General features: G+C 39.7%; 1 protein-coding gene across 1 annotated transcript in view; it reads right to left on the bottom strand.

Moving 5' to 3' along the window:
• The window catches only part of capn8 (calpain 8), a gene marked incomplete at both ends in the record, with an annotated part of 32,302 nt that extends 9,730 nt beyond the window's left edge, over positions 1-22,572 (bottom strand). Inside the window, 10 exons of the mRNA XM_083982497.1 lie at positions 3,075-3,244; positions 3,339-3,499; positions 4,862-4,936; positions 9,487-9,572; positions 9,689-9,772; positions 11,528-11,696; positions 16,635-16,768; positions 18,490-18,608; positions 19,146-19,215; positions 22,333-22,572. Of these exons, the coding sequence (XP_083838623.1) occupies positions 3,075-3,244; positions 3,339-3,499; positions 4,862-4,936; positions 9,487-9,572; positions 9,689-9,772; positions 11,528-11,696; positions 16,635-16,768; positions 18,490-18,608; positions 19,146-19,215; positions 22,333-22,572 (1,308 nt within the window). The remainder of the gene's footprint in view (positions 1-3,074; positions 3,245-3,338; positions 3,500-4,861; positions 4,937-9,486; positions 9,573-9,688; positions 9,773-11,527; positions 11,697-16,634; positions 16,769-18,489; positions 18,609-19,145; positions 19,216-22,332) is intronic.
• Positions 22,573-27,464: the final 4,892 nt, after the last annotated feature.

Here is a 27,464-nt window from a genome sequence, read left to right as displayed (position 1 = left end):
TTAAGAAAAATCTGGTAACATTTCTCAGAAAAAGTGGTAACATTTCTAAAAAAAAAAAAAAAAAAAAAAGTTTTAAATATTTTAGAAGAAACTGGTAAAATTTCTCAAAGAAATTCTAGGAAAAGTGGTAAATTTTTTTGAAAAATCTGGTAAGATTTCTCAAAAAAATAAGAAACTGGTAAAAATTCTAGGAAAAGTGGTCAAACAATAATTAAAAAAAAGTGGTAAAAGTAAAAATAGTATAGTAAATAGTAAAATGAATGAATGAATGAATGAATGAATGAATGAATGAATATTTTATTTTCTTGTCATGCCACCACTGTGGCCCATCCCATATGGGATTACAAGACACAATAACAAATACAAAAAAAACAAAAACTAGACAGTCCTTCCTGTTGGTGTTACCTGCCACACAGGTGTGACATAAATAAACAATTGAAGATTACTTTCAGTACTCAACTATATATCGCTCTTCGTCTCGTTGCCCAAGCCTCTTCAAGAAACAAAGAAAATGCAAAAATATTCAAATAAAAAAGAAGTTTTAGCTTCTCAGCATCGTCCAACCACACAAATTCATTATTTGGATCTACTTTACTAAATAATTTTTGTCTTATAGAGTCATAGAAAGGACAGTAGAACACAAAATGCATTTCATTCTCCACCTCTCGGATGTCACATAAGTTACAAATTCTATCATCTTCTGCTGTGCCAACATATCTGCCTGTCTCGATATGAAGACCAAGAATACCAGCTCTCAATTGAGCACACAGGGATCTTTTCTTTTTAGACAAATTATACAAAACATAGTTTTCTGGGCCCAATACCTGTTTTATTTCACAGTAAGTACGCAGCTTTGGTTTACCCCAGATATCTAATGCCCATCTATCTTTACTTTGTTGAAAAATAATTTCTTTTAATACGTTAATCTCAACTTTCTCTTTGTTATAATAATGGTCTTCATATCCAGCTCTCAGCAAGATGTCATATATGTCCCTATCCCATGCCCCATTGGTCAGAGTGTCCCACTCAAAGATTTTTCTTGCAATCCTGTTACGATTTAATCCTAGTATCCTATTCCATAAACGCACCATATATACACTCCACCGTACCTCAGTGGGTTCAGCCCGTATCTCCCATAACGGCTAGTGTTGGTGTGAATTTATGTACGCCAAGAAAATACCGCATGGCTCTGTTTTGCACAGCCTCACATTTAGGGTACTGTTTGAATCCCCATACTCCTACTACATAATCTAACACTGGACACACACAACTCTGATATAATTTGGAGTAGGTGGAGTACCCAACATCCCTCAGAGTCTTTATTTTAGCTATAACACCCCTTAGTGCCCGATTTGCTGACTCAGCCAGTAGCGATGATCCCTTCATGAAAGTCATATGTTCATCCAAATAGAGACCCAAATATTTGTAGCTTCTTGAATAATTCAATTTTGACTCTCCAAAATGAAATTGGAAACATGTCAACATTCTTTGTAAATCAACCTCTGTTTCTGCCATCAAAATAATGTCATCCGCATATAATAAAATACTAACTTCCTCTCCTCCACATTTTACTCCACAATGCAGATGTTTGATTTGCTTGGCTAGATCGTTAATGTACACAGCAAATAAAGTAGGAGACAGTGCATCTCCTTGCTTGACTCCTAATAGTGTGGGGAACCAGTTGGTATAGGTGTTGTTTACCTTCACACAGGCCTGGGGTGCACTGTAGAGAGAGCAAATGGCCTGATAGAACTTCCCATCTATCCCTATTTTAGCCAGTCTATATGCAAGGAGGTCTCTGTTGATGAAATCAAAGGCTTTCTGAAAGTCAATGAAACATGCATATGTTGATTTGTTTTCCTTAAGTCTATTCCTTACAATAGTACATACTATATAAATATGATCAATACAAGCTCTGGCTTTACGGAACCCATTCTGCTCCTTTACCAATAATTGTTCTCTTTCCAAATATTCCATTAATCTCTCATTGAGTAAAGATGAATATAATTTATAGACTGTGCTCATTAGACTAATCCCCCTATAATTAAGTGGGACTCTGGGGTCTGTTTTCTGTGATTTTGGTATGGGGCTTATGATGGACTTAAGCCAAACTGATGGTATTATGCTATGTTCAAAACAGTGATAAAATAAATTAAACAAAATTTGAGCTAACTTAGGTGATTTCAACAATTCATTTGGTAAATCATCTATACCTGTAGCTTTGCCTGCCTTTGCCTTATCAATAGCCTTCCCCACTTCCCCCATATCAATCTCCACATTAAGCTCACTATTACTTTGAAAATTAACTTCTAGCATGTCTTTTTCCAGACTACCTTTTAATAAACACATATCTTGTAGGAATCCTTCTTCAAATCCTTCCGCGTCATTTTCAAATAAACTAGCAAAATCCTTCTCCCATTTAACCAACACTTGTGTTGTCTCTCTAATTAAATGATCTCCTTCACCCCATATTTCCATTGGGATACATTTTTTTCATAAAAAGTTTTTTTTTTTTAATTGAGAAGAAACTGGTAAAATTACTCAAGAATTATAGTAAAATGTGGTAACATTTCTCAAAAAAAGGTGGGGGGGGCAAACAATAATACAAAAAGGGGTACAATTTCTTTAAAAACAAATAGTAAAAAGTAGAAAAGAAGAATTGAGAAGAAACTGGTAAAATTTCTCAAAAAAAATCTAAGAAAAGTGGTAAAATTTCAAAAGAAAAGAAAAGAAAAGAAAAGAAAAGAAAAAAGCCAAACAATTCTAGTAAAAAGTGGTAAAATGTGAATAAAAAGTAGTGGAACCCTTGAACCCTGTCAACCCTCCACTCTGAAACCACTGACATTTACTTTAGTTAGAGAGTTTAGTTGTACTGGGTATACTGAGTATCACATAGACTACACCACTGCTGTGTGTGTGTGTGTGTGTGTGTTTATGTGTGTGTGTGTGTGTGTGTTTGAGTGTGTGTGTGTGTGTGTGTGTGTGTGTGTGTGTGTGTGTGTGTGTGTGTGTGTGTGTGTGTGTGTGTGTGTTTTAGTGTGTGTTTTAGTGTGTGTGTCTCTGTGTGTGTGGACCTGGTAGATGGCGAACCCCACGGTGTTGAGGTCTCGTCCGAAGCGTCTCTCCCGCCGTGCGTCCCGCTGCATCAGACCAATCAGAGCGGTGCAGCCGTCCTGGCCGTCGTCAGGCTCGTCGTCCACGTCGTCCAATCGGATGAAGAACTGCGTGTTGGAGCAGAACGTGGCTGCAGAGAGAGAGATAGAGACAACCACTCGTCATCACACAGCTGTCGACTACACACAGCTGTTGTCATGACGACCTCACGGTGACATCACTACCGGCGTAGTTCCTGCAGCCGCCGGCGGTGGCGCCAACTCTCCACGCGCCGTCGAACTGCGTGTAGTTCCAGCGAGCCACCTGATTGGTCGTCAGCGTGTCGGGCGTCAGGTTGCAGATGTCCAGGCGGGAAAACTGACGCAGGAAGTCTCTGTAGGACATCCTGCAGAGAGGAGAGAGAAGATGACCTCTGACCTCTGACAACATTTAGTCAAACTGGCCCATCACCATAATCCCTATAGTCATAGCAGTAGGTTCGTTACCTTTAATTGTCGGTGCAAGCTATTTTAAGAACGGCGGAGCAGAGCCGTGAGCTGCTCAGAGCTACGCTACGGAGGCTCATTATGGGATTTCTTGGTTTCCCTCATCAAACTCATCAAATACACAATCCAACAACTCCACAACGCTCTGGTGGACAAGTTGTGAGCTGCACATTCACCACGCTATGAGATAATAACACAACGTTACCACACAGAGTTGTTGTAGAGGGAAATTCTGCCCCTAAGGTGAAGAAGAACAGGTACAAACATTCATTCATCCCCTCCTCTATTAGGATACTCAACCTGTTGGAACAGGGTCGATGATGTTGTGATGTTGTGATGATGATGATGATGATGGTGGTGGTGACGATGATGATGATGATGATGATGATGATGTTGATGTTGATGTTGATGTTGGTGATTCCTCACTGTGGCTGACACTCACTTGAACTGCCTGTTGTTGTTTATGTGATAGCTGTGATCTGTTGTATGTGTGACGATTGCATGTATAGTAATGTTTTTAATTTTTCTACACCTACTGCAATCAAATTGCCCAAGTTGGGACAAATAAAAATTACTTGACTACTTGACTTGAATTCATGTAAAACCTCTGATGCACGTTGCCTTCAGGGACAGTTTTTCATCAACAGTCTCTGTATTTCCCTCCGCCGTTCTAAAAACAGCTTGCACCGACAATTAAAGGTAACGAACCTACTGCTATGACTATAGGGATTATGGTGATGGGCCAATTTGACAAAATGTTGAACTATCCCTTTAACCCTATGTCGCCATTTGTATCAAATTTGATACATGAAAATCCATGAGTTTTTCAGACCTCTACATCCTCACTGTGAAAAACCTGTAATGACCAGACAAACCACCAGGGGGCAGTTAGTTGTTTATGCACCAGCAGGCTTCACACTGATATTATTGCCAATTTTGAAAAAGATAATGTAAGAAAAACTTACTTTTTTAAACTGAAACTTCAATAGGAATAGTTACTGCATTGATGGAAAGTAAAACTACTTAATATTTCATAACTTATTTTATAGTAGAACTGTTTTGAAAATGTGTGTATCAAATTAGATACAGCAGGTATGGAAGGTCATTTTCTATGCAAATCTCATATTTAAAAAAAATGAAATAAAATTTGGGACATAGATTTTTTTTACATTTTTTGTCAGAAGGTTTGTTTGCTACTCGCTGTGAAACAAATTGCCCCTCGGTGATAATAAAGACTCTTGGACCTTGACCCTTGACCTCACCAGAACTCTCCGTCATCAGCGCGGTGGTCCAGTCTGCTGCGCTGCTCCGGAGCCACGGCCGCCCACTCCCTGGAGCTGACACACACACACACACACACACACACACACACACACACACACACACACACACACACACACACACACACACACACACACACACACACACACACACACACACACACACACACACACACACACAGACACAGACACACACAGACACACAGACACACAGACACACACACACACACACACACACACGGATCAGATGGCTCTGAGGACAGATGACAGATGTTCACACAGATGTTCAGACTTGAGGATGACACACGGGACTGGATCTTCAGTCCCGTTCACTGCAAAAACTCTTATTTCTTGTCAAAATGTCTCATTTCTAGTCAAAACTAATCTCTTTCCACTTAAAATAATCAATCAATCAATCAATCAATCAGGCTTTATTTGTATAGCACTTTTCATGCCCATGGCAGCTCAAAGTGCTTTACATGTTAAAAACAAGCAATAAAGGGAACACATATTGGGAGACATAGGGAACACATGTTAGGGAGACATACATAGATTCGCAAACACATACACATTCACACAATCATTTTAGAACATTGGATTTTGTCGGGGAAACGCTATCTAATACTCACTCATTTGCAGTGGGGAAAACACTAGATAAAATGAAGTAAAATAAGTAAAATTGAGAAGACGAGAAAGACACTAGGTAAAATGAAATAAGATAGATAGAATGAGAGGATAAGAGAGATACTAGATCAAATGAGGTAAAATAGATAAGAAGAGAAGACCAGAAGGACACTAGGTAAGAATAAGCAGGTGTAGTGGGATAAAATAGAGAAAAGAATGGGTGAATTAAGATAGAATAAAAAAGATAATAATAGTAAACAAATAAATAAGAAAATAAGATAAATTAAATGCATGTTTCAAAATAATAGAAATAGTACGAATCAGTTGAAAGCAAGGCTAAAAAGGTAGGTCTTCAGTTTGCTTTTAAAAATGTCCAGATTCTCTGCCCTCCTCAAGTCCTCAGGCAGTCGGTTCCATAGGCGTGGGCCGTAATGATAAAATGAGGCCTCACCATATGTTTTGTTTGCAACTTTTGGAATAATTAAAAGGCCGCTGCCTGAAGACCTGAGAGTTCTAGAGGGTTCATATGTTAAAAGCAACTCAGATAGGTAACTGGGACCGAGACAATTAAGAGCTTTAAAAACCATTAAAAGGATCTTAAAATCAATCCTGAAGCAGACAGGTAGCCAGTGCAGAGACCTTAGAATCGGTGTAATGTGTGCTCTCTGTCTGGTCCTCGTTAAGACTCGTGCAGCTGAGTTCTGCAGTAGCTGGAGTGGAGCGATGGTTTTCTTAGAGAGACCAGAGAGAAGAGCGTTGCAGTAGTCAATTCTACAAGTGATAAAAGCATGCATTAATGTCTCAGTGTTGGCTTGTGATAAAATTGGCCGCACTCTGGCAATATTCTTAAGATGATAAAAACCAGTCTTTGTTATGTTTTTAACATGAAGGTTAAAACTCAGTTTTGAATCTAAAATCACACCAAGGTTTTTAACGTGCTCAGATGTGTTAAAAGACAGGGCTTTGAGTTTAAAATTTAGTTTCTCTCTGTGTGCTTCAGGACCGATTACAAGTACTTCTGTTTTGTCCTGGTTGAGCTGCAAAAAGTTAGCTGCCATCCATGATTTGATATCTAAAATACATTTTAAAAGGGCATCTACTGGCCCAGTGTCATCAGGAGACACGGCTATGTAAAGTTGTGTATCGTCAGCATAACTGTGGAAGTTAATGCCATGTCTCCTGATGACATTCCCCAGTGGCAGCATGTACAAGTTAAAAAGAGTTGGAGCTAAAATAGAGCCTTGGGGGACACCACAGTTAAAATCGTAGTTCTCAGAAGAGCATTCGTCAATATTGATAAAACATTTTCTGCCAGTAAGATAGTCTTTGAACCAATTAAAAACAGTACCAGAGAGGCTGTAGTGTATTTTGTACCTCCTAATTTGTAAGTAATTTACGCTGAGAGTTACTATTGTGTTTAGTATATAAAGGCCAATGAGGGTGTGGAGTCTGTTGAGGAGAATTTCATGGTCGACTGTGTCGAATGCTGCACTCAGGTCCAGCAGGACCAGGACAGATAGTTTCTTTGTGTCCATGTTGCACCTCAGGTCATTGATAACTTTAGTTAATGCCGTCTCTGTACTGTGTTTGGCTCGGAAACCAGATTGATATTTCTCTAAAACATTGTGAGAGTTTAAGAAATCATTCAACTGATTAAAAACAAGCTTTTCTAAAATCTTACTTAAAAATGGCAGATTTGAGATGGGTCTGTAGTTGCTGAGAACTGTAGGATCAAGGTTATTTCTCTTCAGGAGAGGTTTGACTATTGCAGTTTTTAGTGAGGTTGGAAAGACACCCGTCTGTAAAGAGCAGTTTATAATGGTGAGCAAATCATCAGTTAAAAACCTGGAAACTGATTTAAAAAAGGACGAGGGAATGGGGTCTAAAACACAGGTTGTGGATTTGGAAAATAAGACTCATCACCTAAAAATTAACTTGTTTTTAGACGCTTTTTACTTCTTTCAAGCCTATTTTCACTTGAAATAAGTAGAAAAATCTGCCAGTGAAAGCAAGTTTTTTGTGTTTGTAATAAGAAAGAAAAACTTGCTCCACTATCAGATTTTTCTACTTATTTCAAGTGAAAATCTGCTTGAAAGAAGTAAAAAGTGTCTAAAAACAAGCTGCTTTTTATGTATAACTATGTATGTATATGTATAAATATACTTATTTTAGTTATAATTAGATTTGTTTTGACTAGAAATAAGACTAATATTCTTGGTAAGATTTAGAGTTTTTGCAGTGTTCCATCCCACTCCCACTAAACTAATCCCATCCTGTCCCAATCCCACATGAACGACTTCCTTCCCGTCCCGTTCCGTGTTGGTTTCATCTGGACAGATTCTCTCAGTTACAAACAAACCAGAGTCGACAGAATGTTTCCTCAGCCTGGTTTTAACTGTTCTACATTATAACTCTTTGTATTATATTATTTCCCTCTGTGCATAGGGAAGGAGAATGCTTATAATATTTTCTTTCAAGGTATACCCCAGACTCCATTATATATGTTTTCTTGGAATAATTTGGGTTGTGATATCATCATGAATTCATTACTCATCTGTAGAACTAATGCTAAAATGTATATCTTTGTTTAAAAACTTTTTGGTATATATCATTCTCCTTATTTCTTAGGGAAAGGGAACCCCTTATATATTTTCCCTTTGGATAAAATGAGTTATTCTTGCCGTCTTATATTTATTTATCTTTTTGTATATTTTTTTCTACACCAATCTTACTCTCATCGAATATGACGACCTGTGTCTTTTTTTAATTCATATTTATAGACCTTGTATTGTTTTTACTATGGATTCCTCGTGACCTTTCCACCCAGCTGTGTTTCTGTCTTATCCACGCCCATGGCTGGATCTTCTGAAACCATTAGAAGATCACCTGAAAGCACCTGCTCTAATTGACTGAGCTGATGAAGAGCTAAACCCTCGAAACGTTGTCCTCGTCTCTTTTTTTTATTATGTAATCCTCTAATAAATTATCGAACATTTTGGGAGAATACAGTGCTAACCCGCCTGAGGAAGCGGTTAGCTTCGTCGCCTGCGGTGTGGGAGACCGCAGGTTCGATCCTCGCCTAGGGCAAGTCTGAACTAGAGCAGTGTAAAAGAGAGTAATGACACAACCATTGACTCCTGTGGTAAGGGTTTAAGGGTTTAAGGGTTTAAGGGTTTAAGGGTTTTGTGCCCCTAGTGGCAGGATATGGGTATTGCAAAAGCGCCCAGAAAACCCATTCACTCCAATGTATGTGTGTTGCCCACTGGCTGGTAAATTGATGAAAACTGCCGTGTTTTTGTTTTTAGGTGTCTTGGTCATATCAGATTATACTTATAATTTGTTTATTACAAAATGTAGATTGAAACATGAATGTAGAAAACTGTTTTTCATTTACTCGCCTACGTGTTAATGTTTATCTGTAAAGGATCCTCAATGATGCTATTAACGTGGGTGATCTATACATTTTCGCACATTCTGTGACATAAACAAAGTATATAAACAGTTTTCTTGTCTGTAACATCTCTGTCCCGTCTGTCCGTCCTGGGTGATGATCCCTCCTCTGTTGCTCACCCTGAGCTTTCTCCTGGTTTTCCCTGTTAAAAGGGTTTTCCATGGAGTTTTTCCTCAGTGGATGTGAGGGTCTAAGGACAGAGGATGTTGTTATGATGGGATGTAAAGCCCTTTGAGACAAACTGGTGGTAAAAACGGGCTATACAAATAAAATTGCCTTGCCTTGCCTTAAATTATTGAAAACACCACACTGCTCATTCACCAACAATGCAGAGATGTCAGTTCTTGGGCGCTTTTGCAAAACCCATATTCCTCCACCAGGAGGCGCTTCCATTGGACTGATGCTGTCCTTACTCTCTTTTACAGTGCTCTAGTCCGAACCAACAACATCGGTCACATTCACACAGATGTTCAGACAGATGTTCAGGTGTTCAGACAGGTGTTGAGACAGATGTTCAGATATTGAGACTCACTTGTCGCTCCAGGCCCCGGTCCACTCCACCTGACCCCACGGGTTTCTGATCCTCAGCAGGTCGACGGTGGAACCCAAGTAATGAACCTTCAGGACCAAACAGGATCAAACAGAACCAAACAGGATCAAACAGGATCAAACCGGCTGCTCCAGTTTCTGTTTCTGTCTCTGTCAATAAAACACCATTTCCCAGAATGCCTCACCTGCTCAGCTGCAGTGACGGAGTAGGCGTGGCCTTTCACCAGCTTCTGACTGGTGATCGCCTCCGAGTCGTAGGAGCTGGAGATCTGACACACACCACTCACTGTTAGCACTGTTAGCATCGTTAGCACTGTTAGCATCGTAAGCACTGTTAGCATCGTTAGCATTGTTAGTACTGTTAGCACTGTTAGCATCGTTAGTACTGTTAGCACTGTTAGCACTGTTAGCATTGTTAGCACTGTTAGCATAGTAAACATCGTTAGCATTTGTAGTGTATTTTCTACCTCCTAATATGTTAAGTAATTAACCTGAGGGTTACTTTTGTGTTTAGTATGTAATCCACTTCAAATTCTTTACTTTTACCTTTTGAACTACCTCACTACCTTCTCCAGGTGTGTTCTTTGCTTTCTTGAAGGTAAATGACCATTATAATATGAATCAAGACTTTGTTCGGACTGAAGTGCTATATACTTAGGTTAAGTCACTGTTTCTGGACACCTGTATGTGGTTTGCCATACCTATGTCAGCCTGAAGGTCAAGATGTCAAATAACAGAGGGTCATTTGGACATGTTAGGTTTTGTCTTAGCTTATGTCCATCTTGGTCAGTTACATTCTTTTGTTGAGGTGGAGTTTTAGAAACATATATAAGGTCTGGACTTTTGGTCAAGAGCCAGAGGTCTCATATTTGGCTCCACAGACTTCTCGAAGATTCGTCTTATTGACACAGTATCTTTTTTGTAATAAACTCTTTTTTACCATCTACAAATAAGACGTGTCAGAGTGGTCATCTTTTCATCAGCATCGACATCAAAATATACCACACATTGTTAGCACTGTTAGCACTGTTAGCAGTGGCAGGGTTAAAGTTGGAGCTATCTGTGTGATGTCATCATGCTAAGTGTTAGCTCTCTCCCTGTCTGTTGTTTTGATTTATGTGGACTGAACGGACACCTGCAGCCAATCAGTGACAGGGATTACAGGTGAGAGAGTTGTGAACACTGCAAAAACTCAAAATCTTACCAAGAATATTTGTCTTATTTCTAGTCAAAACAAACCTCATTCTACCTAAAATAAGTGTATTTATACATATACATACATAGTTATACATTAAAAGCAGCTTGTTTTTAGACACTTTTTACTTCTTTCAAGCAGATTTTCACTTGAAATAAGTAGAAAAATCTGATAGTGGAGCAAGTTTTTCTTTCTTATTACAAACACAAAAAACTTACTTTCACTGGAAGATTTTTCTACTTATTTCAAGTGAAAATCAGTTTGAAACAAGTGAAAATGATCCAAAAACAAGTTCATTTTTAGGTGATGAGTCTTGTGGAAAGTGGAAAGAGATTAGTTTTGACTAGAAATGAGACATTTTGACAAGAAATAAGACAAATATTCTTGGAAAGACTTTGAGTTATTGCAGTGAAAGGTTTATATCGATGGAGCAGCCAATCAGAGACAGGGATTAGAGGTAGAGAGGTTTACGTCGATGGAGCAGCCAATCAGTGTTAGCACTGTTAGCATTGTTAGCACTGTTAGCATAGAGAGAGTTATAGAGGTTTACGTCGATGGAGCAGCCAATCAGAGACAGGGATTAGAGGTAGAGAGGTTTACGTCGATGGAGCAGCCAATCAGAGACAGGGATTAGAGGTAGAGAGGTTTACGTCGATGGAGCAGCCAATCAGTGTTAGCACTGTTAGCATTGTTAGCACTGTTAGCATAGAGAGAGTTATAGAGGTTTACGTCGATGGAGCAGCCAATCAGAGACAGGGATTAGAGGTAGAGAGGTTTACGTCGATGGAGCAGCCAATCAGAGACAGGGATTAGAGGTAGAGAGGTTTACGTCGATGGAGCAGCCGAGCAGCGAGCCGAGCTTCAGAGCCTTCCTGATGATGTTGAACAGAGTGGGCGGAGCCTCGGTCAGGACGTAGCTCTCTGAGATTCCTCCGGTGAAGTCCTCGAAGCCCTCGATGCTGGAGCCCCCGACTAGAGCCTCGTACGAGCTGTTCACCCTAAAGGAGCACACAGGTTTACACACAGGTTTACACACGGGTTTACACACGGGTTTACACACGGGTTTACACACAGGTTTACACACGGGTTTACACACAGGTTTACACACAGGTTTACACACGGGTTTACACACAGGTTTACACACGGGTTTACACACAGGTTTACACACGGGTTTACACACAGGTTTACACACGGGTTTACACACAGGTTTACACACAGGTTTACATAGTATACACACTGAAAATACATAAATACTGCAGTATAGAGCCTCGTACGAGCTGTTCACCCTGAAGATAATACCCAGTGAAAATACATAAATACTTCAGTATAAATGGTAAAAGGTAAATGGTCTGTATTTATATAGCACTTTACTATACCTGAACGATACCCAAAGCGCTTTACAGAACATCACATTCACCCGTTCACGTATAGCCAGTACAACAAAACTATCTAACTAAAGTAAATGGTTCTCAAAGTGGGAGGGTTGACAGGGTTTCTGGAAATTTTACCACTTTTTCCTAGAATTTATTCACTTTTTTAATTATTGTTTTAATTTTTTTTTTTTTTTTTTTTTTTTAAGTTTCACCACTTTTTCCTAGAATTTTTTTGAGAATTTTTTACCAGTTTCTTCTCAATTCTTCTGTTCTACTTTTTACTATTTTTTAGAGAAATTTTATCCCTTTTTGTATTATTGTTTCCCCCCCTTTTTTTTGGGAGAAATTTTACCACATTTTTCTATAATTTGTAAAAAAAAAAAAAAAAAAAAAAAATTTACCACTTTTTCTAGAATTCTTGAGTCATTTTACCAGTTTCTTCTCAATTTAAAAAAAAAAAACTTTTTACTATTTATTATTGTTTGACTTTTTCTTTTTCTTTTTTGAAATTTTACCACTTTTCCTAGAATTTCTTTGAGAAAGTTTCTTCTAAAATTAAAACATTTTTTTTTTTTGAAATTTTACCATTTTTTCTGAGAAACTTTACCAGATTTTTCTAAAAAAAAAAAAAAAAAAGCAAAATGTTACAAGTTTTTTTTCTAGAATTTCTTTGAGAAATTTTAGGTCTCTTCTAAAATTTTTAATTTTTTTTTAAAATTTTACCACTTTTTCTGAGAATCTTTTACCAGATATTTCTAAAAAAAAAAAAAGAAAAGAAAAAAGAAAAATTTTACCACTTTTTTGTTTTTGTTTTTTTGTGAGAATTTTTACCACTTTTTTCTAGAAATGTTTCAACTTTTTTGGAGAAATTGAGCTAACTGTTTTATATCAAGGACCCAAAACTGACACAAATTAGACCACGGACCCCCATTGGACAACACACCAGAAATACACACACCAATGTACGTTTTAATTAGGCGTAGCTACATTTTTGAAAGATTATAGAGACATTTCTGGAAAAGAAGTGGTACAATTTCTCCCAAAAAAGTTGAAACATTTCTAGAAAAATGTGGTAAAAATTGTCACAAAAAATAAATAAAAAAGTTTAAAACTTTTTTGAAAAAAGTGGTTTTTCTTTTCTTTTTCTTTTTTTAGAAACATATGGTAAAAAAAAATTTCAAAGAACTTCTAGGTAAAGTGGTAAAATTTAGCCTTTTTTTTTTTTTTTTTGAAAAATCTGGTAAAATCTCTCAGAAAAAGTGGTAAAATTTCCAAAAAAAAAAAAAAAAAAGTCAAACAATAATAAGTAGTAAAAAGTTTTTTTGAGTGTTTCAAGAATTCTAGAAAAAGTGGTAAATTTTTTTTTATAAATTATAGAAAAATGTGGTAAAATTTCTCTAAAAAAAAAGAAAAGAAATGTTGCCACTTTTTTGTTTTTGTACACACTGTAATACACCTCTACTACAGTAGTAGTACTAGTAGAACTGTTCACCTGTAGAGACTCAGCTCTACTACAGTAGTACTGTAATACACCTCTACTACAGTATAGAGTACTAGTAGAACACAGGTTTACTCTGAAATAAAGGGGTAGTTTCACAACTTTTTACTAGAATTTATTCACTTTTTTAATCATTGTTTTAATTTTTTTTTCTTTTTTTTTTTTTTTTTAAGTTTCACCACTTTCTCCTAGAATTTTTTTTTTTACCAGTTTCTTCTCAATTTTTCTGTTCTACTTTTTACTATTATTTAAAGACATTTTACCTCTTTTTGTATTATTGTTTGCCCCCCTTTTTTGAGAAATTTTACCACTTTTTTCTTTAATTTGTAAAAATACATTTTTTTACCACTTTTTCTAGAATTCTTGAGTAATTTTACCAGTTTCTTCTCAATTAAAAAAAACAACTTTTTACTATATATTATTGTTTGACTTTTTCTTTTTCTTTTTAATTTAATTTTACCACTTTTCCTAGAATGTTTTTTTATTTTATTTTTTTTAGAATTTTTACCACTTTTTCTGAGAAAGTTTACCAGATTTTTCTAAAAAAAAAAAAAAAACCAAAATTTTACCACTTTTTTACATTTTACCAGTTTCTTCTAAAAAAAATTAAACTTTTTTTTTTTTTAGAATTTTTACCACTTTTTCTGAGAAAATTTACCAGAATTTTCCTAAAAAAAAAGAAAAAAAAAAAAGAAGAAAGAAATTGCTAGATTTTACCACTTTTTTCAAAAACTTTTAAAACTTTTTTGTTTATTTTTTCGTGAGAATTTTTACCACTTTTTTCTAGAAATGTTTCAACTTTTTTGGAGAAATTGTACCTGTTGCTTTTTTTTTCCAGAATTTTCTCTATAATCTTTCTAAAATGTAGCTAGGCCTAATTTAACCGTACATTGATAGTTTGTGTATTTCTGGTGTGTTGTCCAATGGGGGTCCGTGGTCTAGTTTGTGTCAGTTCTGGGTCCTTGATATAAAACAGTTAGAGAAGCAGCGGTCTACAGTCAGTCAGACACCACATCTGCTTCACATGAGGAAGTGATGGAAGTGAAGAGCTGCAGCTGAAGACTGAAGGAAGTGTTGACAGTGATGAAGGAAGTTGAAGGGAAGTAGGAAAGTTTCTGAGGTTCCTTCAAAATAAAAGCCTTAAAGAGAACGACCATGTTGTTATTCTGAGGTTCCTTCAGAATAAAAGCCTTAAAGAGAAGGACCATGTTGTTATTCTGAGGTTCCTTCAGAATAAAAGCCTTAAAGAGAACGACCATGTTGTTATTCTGAGGTTCCTTCAAAATAAAAGCCTTAAAGAGAAGGACCGTGTTGTTATTCTGAGGTTCCTTCAGAATAAAAGCCTTAAAGAGAAGGACCGTGTTGTTATTCTGAGGTTCCTTCAGAATAAAAGCCTTAAAGAGAAGGACCGTGTTGTTATTCTGAGGTTCCTTCAAAATAAAAGCCTTAAAGAGAAGGACCGTGTTGTTATTCTGAGGTTCCTTCAGAATAAAAGCCTTAAAGAGAAGGACCATGTTGTTATTCTGAGGTTCCTTCAGAATAAAAGCCTTAAAGAGAAGGACCGTGTTGTCACAGCTTCACCTGCTCCGATAAAGAGCTGAGTCAGAAGCTCTGTTTGCTTTACAGGCGGGTCGGCGCTGAATGTTTACTGAGTAGCTACACCTTCCCCGCCCTGCTGCACACACACACACACACACACACACACACACACACACACACACACACACACACACACACACACACACACACACACACACACACACACACACACACACACACACACACACACACACACACACACACACACACACACACACACAGTAGAGAGGCGCCCGGACACTTCCTGCTGTGTTGGTTCGGTGTCGACTGAGGTGAAGTCAACTGAGCCGAGGTCAGAAAACACATTCAGTCCAGTTGTTGTCCTCAGTTTAGTTCAGTTAGTTTATTAGTTTATAAGGGACAATGTGCAGTTACATTAATCATTTAAAGGAGAAAATGAAAAGATGGTTGCACCAGATTTAGCTCCCAGCTGGTATTATAGTGGGGGGTGGATGGGATTTACGGTGTGTTTATTATCATTATTTTTCCTGTGTGTTCTGTTGGACCGATGTTAAATTATAAACTATAACTTGTAAAACTAAATAAAAATACCTTGTTCAAAAAAGAAAACACATTTAGTCCAGAGTGACTGAAGGAGCTGAAGCCAGGGCCGTTGCTAGGAATTCTGGGCCCCCTTAAAGAATACTAAAGTGGGCCCCTCCCCCTGACTTTTCCTTTTTTTTTTTTTAGACTACGTGTGTATTATCGTTTTTTATTTAGCCTTCTTTGTTTTGATGCTAATGCAGCATTACACTGCAAAAACTCAAGTATCTTAGCAAGAATATTTGTCTTATTTCTAGTCAAAATGTAATTTCTAGTCAAAACAAATGTCATTCTACTTAAAATAAGACTCATCATATTAAAAGCAGCTTGTTTTTAGACACTTTTTACTTCTTTCAAGCAGATTTTCACTTGAAATAAGTAGAAAAAATCTGATAGTGGAGCAAGTTTTTCTTTCTTATTACAAGCACAAAAAACTTACTTTCACTGGCAGATTTTTCTATTTATTGTGAATTTAAGTGAAAATGATCTAAAAACAAGTTAATTTTTAGGTGATGAGTCTTATTTTAAGTGGAAAGAGATTAGTTTTGACTAGAAATGAGACATTTTGACAAGAAATAAGACAAATATTCTTGGAAAGATGTAGAGTTTTTACAGTGTACTATGAGTATTAGTCAGGGTCTTACGCAGAATAAATCAGTCATACAAAGATTAGACTACTGGGGTTTTTTATGGGCCACACTGGGCGCTGGGCCCCTAGAATTATCATCACCTTTCTCCCCTAGACAACGGCCCTGGCTGCAGCATTCAAGGAGAGGAAGTGTTGAAGGAGCTGAAGCATCAGGTGAATGACACCAGTGTCAGAGTGAACTTCTATAAACGGATGTGTTGGCTTGAAGGAGCTGAAAGCAGCTGAAGTGTTGAGGAGAATAAAAAGATTGAGCTCTGAAGGAAGTGTTACGTACTTGGCGTAGGCCTTCTCCAGCAGAGCGCTCCAGAACTCGCTGCCCTCGGCCGAGTGGACGAACAGCAGCTTCCCGTCCCTCGTTGGAAGACGGTCGTCCACGACAACGTCCACCCACTCCCCGTACTGCCACAGCTGCAGGAACAACACACATGATGTCACTTCCTCCACAGGCCCCGCCCACCACCGGCAGGGAGGGTCCTGATAGGCTGAAGAAGTGTCTGAGACTACGTTTAGCCTACACGTGCCCGGCTATTTTCATAAACGGACATTTCACCCTCTCCCTTTACAAAAATAACTGCGTGCTCTGCAGAGCTGCTCGGCCGGCCAACCTCCGTCCTCATCCCGGGGGAGAAAACCATCGCTAATTAACTTACCCGCAGGTTTTTAGAGGTTTACCACCGGCTGGTTACATTATTTCTAGGAGATAAATGTTGGTCTCAGTGATGAAATCTAACAATTGTGGCAGTAGCAGTTTGTTTGAATGAAAAGTGAAGCTTCCTGTGTGTATTGGACAGAAGAGCAGCGCTGCCTCGGGGCTCTGTACAGAAATCACCCCATTTAACGTTACATCAATAAATACAGTACATGTTTTACAATGAACACATCAGTCTGCATTAAATTTGATCATTATTTATTTATTTTATTAAGTTATGTAATATGGTTACGGTCTGACGTCGGCTTCCCAAATCTCCGTTTTTCTCTGTTTACATGCAAACAGAGTTTTCCAAAATCTCCTCTCTGGCCGGAGTTTTTAAAAAGCATCGTTTTCAGGGGCGAATTCTCCGTTTGCGTCTAAACGGAGGGTGCAAACGATGGTTCATGTCTCAGTTTTTAAAGATAACCAGGTACGTATAAACGGGTCTGAGTGGCAGCTCTTTATCCAGCTGGTTTCACCTGTAGAGACCAGGACCTGGTCCCAGCTCAGGACTGGAAAGTAAAACCAGTTAAACCAGTTCAACCTCCAGCTGGTGAACTGGACACCTGAATGCACCACGAGCTTGGCCTGTGTGACACAGCTGTGATGTCACTTCCTCTTTCCATCATGCAAAGTTCACCCAAAATTGAAATTTAGAGCCCCGAAATGCGAAATTGTCCTGAAAAAAATTAAATAAGTCTATATTTCAAGCTTGTTTGTAGCAGAAGCTTCTCTTCCTGGTTCGTCAAATTTGTAAGAACTGGGAAGAGGAGCTTCGAGAAGCTTCCGCTACAAAACAAGCTTGAAATATAGACTTATTTAATTTTTTTCGGGACAGTTTCTCATGTCAGGGCTTCAATACAAGAGGGACATCACATACGAGCAGCATGGAGGTATTTGGATGTTTTTTGGTGTGTCTTTTTGTTATGAAGACAGTTGGTATCCATTTGCAACCGTCATATGGACATGTACTGCTACGCCGAGACCCCCTGTAACTCAGAGAAATTTCAATTTTGGGTGAACTATCCCTTTAAACTCCTGATCTTGTATACTTGACAGATGTTTTTGTATGTAATTAGCTTGTCCCAGCTCAAAGGTTTAGACTTTTTCAGGATATGGCAACGGTGCTGTCGAAAGGCTTTCTTGTCTAGTGTGTTAAAGGTTTTAGAGCAGTGGAATGAGCATTAGACCAACTTATCAGACAGTGATGTGAGAAATTATCATAGAGAAAAAGTATCTATACTTTGGCTGCTTCGGTTGACAGGGAGTCTCTGATGCACCTAGAGTTTGATCGACTGAACTTTAATTGATTACTGACTTTCTTTATTTGTGTTTTGAAGCTGAGATTTGAGTCCTATAAATGTCTGGTTCTATGTTTGTTTTGTAATTTTTGGGGAAAGAAGCATCCAAACAGGTGGGTTTTTACGAGGTGAGTTACCTGGAAGTGGAAGATGCCGGCGTACTGAGACGTGAAGCTCTGACCGGGAGGAACCACTCTGCTGAGGATCTGAGGGTCCAGAGTCAGAGAGGCCACGGCCGCCAGCAGCCAGCAGTCGCCTGACAGAGAGAGTCACATGCACTGTAAAAACTCTACATCTAACCAAGAATATCTGTCTTATTTCTAGTCAAAACTAATCTCTTTCCACTTAAAATAAGACTCATCACCTAAAAATTAATTTGTTTTTGACACTTTTTACTTCTTTCAAACTAATTTTCACTTGAAATAAGTAGAAAAATCTGCCAGTGAAAGCAGGTTGTTTTGTGTTTGTAATAAGAAAGAAAAACTTGCTCCACTATCAGATTTTTCTACTTATTTCAAGTGAAAATCTGCTTGAAAGAAGTAAAAAGTGTCTAAAAACAAGCTGCTTTTAATGTAAAACTATGTATGTATAAATATACTTATTTTAGTTATAATCAGATTTGTTTTGACTAGAAATAAGACAAATATTCTTGGTAAGATGTAGAGTTTTTGCAGTGTGATCACAGCTGTGTGTGTGTGTGTGTGTGTGTGTGTGTGTGTGTGTGTGTGTGTGTGTGTGTGTGTGTGTGTGTGTGTGTGTGTGTGTGTGTGTGTGTGTGTGTGTGTGTGCTCACCCAGCGCTCCCTGACAGATGTCGGTTCTTTTTGCTCCATCAACAATGAACTGAGGAGCCGAGCACAGCTCCTGATTGGACGAGACAGTAGGTGTCATCATCATCATCATCATCATCATCATCATCATCACCATCATCATCATCATCATCATCATCATCATCATCATCATCGTCAGTCTACACCCTGTGAGTTCTTTGTGCAGCGTGTGTGTCTGTGTCTGTGCAGATTGTGAGGTTAACGTTTAACACAAACTCAGACTAACTCTTGTTTTATTAGCAGGAAGTGGTTTGACTTCATCTTGCATATCTTTAATCAGGTGTGTGTGTGTGTGTGTGTGTGTGTGTGTGTGTGTGTGTGTGTGTGTGTGTGTGTGTGTGTGCGTGTGTGTTCTCAGCCTGCAGGGATGAAACTGTCGACTCAGTAACAGGTGATTCCAGACTAAAACCTCCCATCAAACCACCACCAGCCGTTAGTGAAGGTGTAGAGGATCATGAACCTTACACCAAACACTAAGACAACATGAAGTCTGGCCGATCAGCTGATCGACCACCTGCCACCAATGGCTCCACATCTTCCTATTCACTCTTTAAAAAGCAGCTAAAAATACATCTGAACTTTTATTGAATTTCCCACACTGCAAAATCTTACCAAGAATATTTGTCTTATTTCTAATCAAAACAAATCTCTTTCCACTTAAAATAAGACTCATCACATTAAAAAGTAGCTTGTTTTTAGACACTTTTTACTTCTTTCAAGCAGATTTTCACTTGAAATAAGTAGAAAAATCTGATAGTGGAGCAAGTTTTTCTTTCTTATTACAAACACAAAAAACTTGCTTTCACTGGCAGATTTTTCTACTTATTTCAAGTGAAAATGAGTTTGAAACAAGTGAAAATGATCTAAAAACAAGTTCATTTTTATGTGATGAGTCTTATTTTAAGTGGAAAGAGATTAGTTTTGACTAGAAATGAGACAAATATTCTTGGAAAGAGTTTGAGTTTTTGCAGTGTACTCTCTCTCCACTCCTCTCTGTATACATTTCCTTCTCCTTCTTCTTTGTTTTGTGGGAATAGATAAGAGGTGTGTTTTGTTGATTTAAGTCATTTCTTTTCCAGATTATTTTGCATATGTTTGCTTATTTTCATTTAAAAATGGCCGACATGCGTCTATGTATAACTTTACACTGTATTTTTATTGTTGATCTAATGACCATGTCGTCACTTTACTGTCAGACCTGGTGGTGTTTCATTCACCCACGCCCATGGTGTGTATCTACTTAAAGCAGAAGTAAGTGATATATTTGTGTTAATCTAAGTCTTAAATAGTTATATCTTCCGACAGCAATCACTTCTATAGAGTGTTTGGTCTGAAACACGGGTCTGTCAGTCCCTCTGCTCTGCTCTGAGCCCAGGAGAAAACATTTCTCGTATCCTACAGTTTTTATCCAATGAGGAGAGAGAACGGCATAAAGGGCTGTGTGTGCAGCCAAGGAACGCCGTGAATGTGGTGACGTAGGGACGAGGACTGTTATGGTGCGTTCAAGGCAACCCATAACTCGTATTTTTCCGACCTGTGAAGTGGTACCAGTTCGATCTGGTACGAGTTCACGGGTCAGAAGTTACGAGTGGCCGTTATAGTGACTTTCACAGGTAAAACAGGTCGGAGAAACACGAGTGGGTTGCCTGGAACGCTACAAAGTCGTAAGTTGTGACTTGAAGCTGTAATTTACGGTTTCAAAAGCCTGCCTGGAACGCAGCATTAGCGAAAACCACCGGATCGCTTACTTCTGCTTTAATGAACACCTGAAAGCATTTGTCTTGATTGACCTGACGAAGAGCGCACTGCTCCAAACATTGTCCTTCTTATAGTCCTCTAATACATTTTTGTATATCTGGGAGCTACTACAGTGTTGCGAGTCCCTGGACTCAGCACCTGGCTGCACTTCTGGATGTGCGCGAGCCTTTTTTCCCCCCGCTCTCTCCATATCCCACATCCTTACTCTGTCTTTTGTTATGATTTCAATCTATGAATTTTTTGTACCTTATTTCCATCTTTATGTCTCTATTTGTTACTTATTTTTGCTCGTTTCTGCTCATATAACATTGATTATGTATGTACTTTATCTCCTTTTTTTCCCTCTATGTTTATTTGTTAGCCATAGAAATTAGTTTAATTGTAATTACAGTACATTTGAATATGTATGCTATTCCTCAATCACATGCACACAGTGGGGGGGGGGGGGGGACAACATTCATGTTTTTGTTGTTCAGTAAAATAACTGATTGTTCATACAAGAATTAAAACTTGATAAAGTTCTACTCACAAATAAATCTGTTGAAATGTTTTTTAATTGTATTATTTTTGCACGGATGTCTGCTTATGACAAAACTAAATATTGACATTTATGTTTGGATATGATACAGTTTGTTTAAATTACCCCCAATTTACAGTTAATTCACATAAATTCCCATGGAAGGTTTCCAATTTGGAATAGCCTATTTCCAAAATTCCCCAACTTAATATCCCATGGAAAGTTTCTGGAAGTTTACCGGAAATTTACTGGAAATTTTCCGCCCCTTTGCAACCCTAGATGGAACTTAATTCATCTGTACTAGTTCTCTTCTTTTGTCTCGGTTTCTTTTCTCACCTCTTTTTGTTTATTTATTTATTTAGTGCTGTTATCATTACTACTACTTTTATTTTTACTACCAACATCTTCCCTGTTTTTTTCATCTTTTTCCTTTCTTTCTTTTTTTAAATTTTATTATTTCTATACCTTGCACAAGGTATGTGATTATTATTTCTTGACTGTGCTTCAATTATCTGTTAGATCAAGGTGAGGTCATGTTAGAAGCCTTTTGGGGTTTCAGACCTCACCTGCACATTTCTTTTTCATATCTTTCTTACTAGTAAGAGAGATAAGTAAATGTTTTGTTTTATTTTTTATGTGCAAATAAATAAAAGTCTAAAAAAAAAAAAAAAAAGTCTAATGTCCAAGCCAATCGGCTTCGTTCCCTCCTTGCACCATTGAGTATAAATGTGTGCTAAATAAATAATCCTAAACGTAGACCTAAACCAATCAGTGGCGGGGATAGCTAGATAGATAGATAGATAGATAGATAGATAGATAGATAGATAGATAGATAGATAGATAGATAGATAGATAGATAGATAAGTGGCGTCTCACCGTGGGCCGTTTCCACTCCACTCCGATGGTTTTGGAGGAGTAGCGTCCCAGCTGGTTGTATCCCAGAGAGTCCCAGCTGGCGGGGAAGGTCGGATCACAGAACAGCGATCCGTTCTGCAGACACTCGCGCCGCAGCTGCTCAAAGTCCTGCTGGTTGAAGGGGATGGCGTTGCCACGGCTACCGGCGCCATCCTCCTCCCGCGCCTTCCTCCGGGCCAGCTCAGCCACGGTGCTCGCCATCCTGAGAGTCTGCTGAGGGTTCACAGAGCATCTTCAGGGTCTAGCTAAGGTCTTTAGAGTCTGTCTGAAGTCTTCAGAGTCAATCTAAAGTCGTCAGAGTCAATCTAAAGTCTTTAGAGTCTGTCTGAAGTCTTCAGAGTCTGTCTAAAGTCTTCAGAGTCCATCTAAAGTCTTCAGAGTCTGTCTAAAGTCTTCAGAGTCTGTCTAAGGTCTTCAGAGTCTGTCTAAAGTCTTCAGAGTCTGTCTAAAGTCTTCAGAGTCTGTCTAAAGTCTTCAGAGTCTGTCTAAAGTCTTCAGAGTCTATCTAAAGTCTTCAGAGTCTGTCTAAAGTCTTCAGAGTCTGTCTAAAGTCTTCAGAGTCTGTCTAAAGTCTTCAGAGTCTGTCTAAAGTCTTTAGAGTCTGTCTAAAGTCTTCAGAGTCTGTCTAAAGTCTTCAGAGTCTGTCTAAAGTCTTCAGAGTCTGTCTAAAGTCTTCAGAGTCTATCTAAAGTCTTCAGAGTCTGTCTAAAGTCTTCAGAGTCTATCTAAAGTCCTCAGAGTCTGTCTAAAGTCTTCAGAGTCTGTCTAAAGTCTTTAGAGTCTGTCTAAAGTCTTCAGTCCATCTAAAGTCTTTAGAGTCCATCTAAAGTCTTCAGAGTCTGTCTAAAGTCTTCAGTCCATCTAAAGTCTTTAGAGTCTGTCTAAAGTCTTCAGAGTCTGTCTAAAGTCTTTAGAGTCTGTCTAAAGTCTCCAGAGTCCATCTAAAGTCTTCAGAGTCTGTCTAAAGTCTTTAGAGTCTGTCTAAAGTCTTCAGAGTCTGTCTAAAGTCTTCAGAGTCTGTCTAAAGTCTTCAGAGTCTATCTAAAGTCTTCAGTCCATCTAAAGTCTTCAGAGTCTGTCTAAAGTCTTCAGTCCATCTAAAGTCTTTAGAGTCCATCTAAAGTCTTCAGAGTCTGTCTAAAGTCTTTAGAGTCTATCTAAAGTCTTCAGAGTCTGTCTAAAGTCTTTAGAGTCTGTCTAAAGTCTTTAGAGTCTGTCTAAAGTCTTTAGAGTCTGTCTAAAGTCTTCAGTCCATCTAAAGTCTTTAGAGTCCATCTAAAGTCTTCAGGGTCTATCTAAAGTCTTCAGAGTCTGTCTAAAGTCTTTAGAGTCTGTCTAAAGTCTTTAGAGTCTGTCTAAAGTCTTTAGAGTCTGTCTAAAGTCTTCAGAGTCCATCTAAAGTCTTCAGAGTCTGTCTGAAGTCTTCAGAGTCTATCTAAAGTCTTTAGAGTCTGTCTAAAGTCTCCAGAGTCCATCTAAAGTCTTCAGAGTCTGTTTAAAGTCTTCATGGTCTATTTTAAGTCTTCAAGATCTATCTAAAATCTTCAGTCCACTAAAGTCTTCAGAGTCTGTCTAAAGTCTTCAGTCCAGATAAAGTCTTCAGTCTACCTACAGTCTTCAGAGTCTCTTTTTACAACATTTACCTTGTGTCGTCCAAAGCCACTAATCACCAGAAGTCTGATGATCTGCTGACCAGTCGAGCTGAGGTGTGTGAAGTCTGTGTGTGTGTGTGTGTGTGTAAAGGTGTTAAGGTGTAAGGGGGCGGGGCTTGTTCCGGGTGGTCAGGTGTAAGGGGGCGGGGCTTAGTCCAGGCTTTGGTCCAGGTGTCATATCAGTGCTGTGAATTATTCAGAGCAAACAGTCTGATAAACCCTAAGGTGTTGACACCGGACACACCTGAGTCACAGTTCACACTGTTCACACTGGAACAGGAGGTCTGGTATTACACTCTGATCCACACCCAGGACCACCAGAACCACCAGAACCACCAGGACCACCAGAACCACCAGGACCACCAGAACCACCAGGACCACCAGAACCACCAGAACCACCAGGACCACCAGAACCACCAGAACCACCAGGACCACCAGCAGCTCAGATCTGGACCAGCGCATCCTGCAGGAATCCAAACAACAAAGACAAAGTAGATGATGAAGAGGAGGAGACCAGGCGTCCAGGGCCGTTGTATAGGGGAGAAAGGTGATGATAACTCTAGGGGCCCAGCGCCCAGTGGGGCCCACAAAAACCCCAGTAGTCTAATCTTTGTATGACTGATTTATTCTGCATAAGACCCTGACTAATACTCATAGTAGCTAATGCTGCATTAGCATCAAAACAAAGTAGGCTAAATAAAAAATGACAATATATACCTATGTAGTCTAAGAAAAAAAGTGGAAAAGTCAGGGGCCCACTTTAGTATTCTTTCAGGGGCCCCAGAATTCCTAGCAACGGCCCTGCAGACGTCCGCCGGCTCTCTGCCGCCCCCTGCTGACCTGGTTCTGAATCTGATTTATTTATTTACTTATTTTATTTATTAGTTTATTTCATAGGGACAGTGCACCACTAATCAACAGAGTTAAAAGAAAAACTGTATTCTGGTTCTGACCCGGTTCTGACCTGGTTCTGACCCGGTTCAGGGTCTGTGGATTCTACAGGAAGTTCAGTCAGGTGTCCAGGGTTCGGGTTAGTGAGCAGATGTTCTGACAGGTTCTTACACTGGAACAGAACCTTCAGCTTCAGGTTCCTGTCGGTGGACTAGGTTCAGTCTGGGTCCAGGAGTCTGAGTCTGCCTGCATCACCCCCCTTTTCCCCTGCTGTTAAACTGGTCTGCCCTCCCTTCCCATGAACCAGTCTGCCATCCAGTCCTCCCATTAAGCTGGTCTGTCCTCTCTTCCCATGAACCAGTCTGCCATCCAGTCCTCCCATTAAGCTGGTCTGTCCTCTATGAACCAGTCTGCCATCCAGTCCTCCCATTAAGCTGGTCTGTCCTCTCTTCCTATGAACCAGTCTGCCATCCAGTCCTCCCATTAAGCTGGTCTGTCCTCTCTTCCTATGAACCAGTCTGCCATCCAGTCCTCCCATTAAGCTGGTCTGTCCTCTCTTCCTATGAACCAGTCTGCCATCCAGTCCTCCCATTAAGCTGGTCTGTCCTCTCTTCCTATGAACCAGTCTGCCATCCAGTCCTCCCATTAAGCTGGTCTGTCCTCTCTTCCTATGAACCAGTCTGCCATCCAGTCCTCCCATTAAGCTGGTCTGTCCTCTCTATGAACCAGTCTGCCATCCAGTCCTCCCATTAAGCTGGTCTGTCCTCCCTTCCTATGAACCAGTCTGCCATCCAGTCCTCCCATTAAGCTGGTCTGTCCTCTCTTCCTATGAACCAGTCTGCCATCCAGTCCTCCCATTAAGCTGGTCTGTCCTCTCTATGAACCAGTCTGCCATCCAGTCCTCCCATTAAGCTGGTCTGTCCTCCCTTCCTATGAACCAGTCTGCCATCCAGTCCTCCCATTAAGCTGGTCTGTCCTCTCTATGAACCAGTCTGCCATCCAGTCCTCCCATTAAGCTGGTCTGTCCTCTCTATGAACCAGTCTGCCATCCAGTCCTCCCATTAAGCTGGTCTGTCCTCTCTTCCTATGAACCAGTCTGCCATCCAGTCCTCCCATTAAGCTGGTCTGTCCTCTCTTCCCATGAACCAGTCTGCCATCCAGTCCTCCCATTAAGCTGGTCTGTCCTCTCTTCCCATGAACCAGTCTGCCATCCAGTCCTCCCATTAAGCTGGTCTGCTCTCTCTTCCCATGAACCAGTCTGCCATCCAGTCCTCCCATTAAGCTGGTCTGTCCTCTCTTCCTATGAACCAGTCTGCCATCCAGTCCTCCCATTAAGCTGGTCTGTCCTCTCTTCCTATGAACCAGTCTGCCATCCAGTCCTCCCATTAAGCTGGTCTGCCCTCTCTTCTATGAACCAGTCTGCCATCCAGTCCTCCCATTAAGCTGGTCTCTGGTCTGCTCTCTCTTCCTATGAACCAGTCTGCCTTCCAGTCCTCCCATTAAGCTGGTCTGCTCTCTCTTCCTATGAACCAGTCTGCCATCCAGTCCTCCCATTAAGCTGGTCTGTCCTCTCTTCCTATGAACCAGTCTGCCATCCAGTCCTCCCATTAAGCTGGTCTGTCCTCTCTTCCTATGAACCAGTCTGCCATCCAGTCCTCCCATTAAGCTGGTCTGCCCTCTCTTCTATGAACCAGTCTCCCATCCAGTCCTCCCATTAAGCTGGTCTCTGGTCTGCTCTCTCTTCCTATGAACCAGTCTGCCATCCAGTCCTCCCATTAAGCTGGTCTGCCCTCTCTTCCCATGAACCAGTCTGCCATCCAGTCCTCCCATTAAGCTGGTCTGCCCTCTCTTCCTATGAACCAGTCTCCCATCCAGTCCTCCCATTAAGTTGGTCTGCCCTCTCTTCCCATGAACCAGTCTGCCATCCAGTCCTCCCATTAAGCTGGTCTGCCCTCTCTTCCTATGAACCAGTCTCCCATCCAGTCCTCCCATTAAGCTGGTCTGCTCTCTCTTCCTATGAACCTATATGAAACTATTTTCTAGATTTTTTAAAAAACTTTTTTGGGGGGGAGAAATTTGACCACTTTTTTTCTAGAAAATGTTTTATTTTTATTTATTTTTTTGCGGGGGGATTTTACCACTTCTTCCTAGAAATATTCAAATGTTTATGGAGAAATTTTACCACTCTTTCTAGAAGGGTTGAACTTTTTTTTCTTTTGAGGATTTTACCACTTATTTGTGTCGGTTTATGATCCTTGATATAAAACCGCTGCTCTAGCTAAGGGACCTGATGTGATTTTGTATTTTTCCCTTCCTGTGTGCACGCGCTCACTTCCTTGATCCAGTGCCACAGCAGCAGCGTCATGCACGCGCCTCACAGAGGGAGGGGGGCGGGGCTGTCCACAAACTTTGGGCCGTGAAGTTTTAATAAAAACTGTTCAAACCTGCAGAGTTCACTGATATAAAGGTGTTGTTGACGTCACATGACCCTGACGTGAGAACCGTGTGGAGCCAGCTGCGGCTTCCTGCTTTTGTCGTCGTCGGGGAGAA

Source organism: Trachurus trachurus (assembly GCF_905171665.1).
Source record: "Trachurus trachurus genome assembly, chromosome: 1".
In the NCBI taxonomy this organism is placed as follows: domain Eukaryota; kingdom Metazoa; phylum Chordata; class Actinopteri; order Carangiformes; family Carangidae; genus Trachurus; species Trachurus trachurus.
Note: the sequence above shows the minus strand (reverse complement) of the source record. Positions and strands in the feature narration are given on the sequence as shown.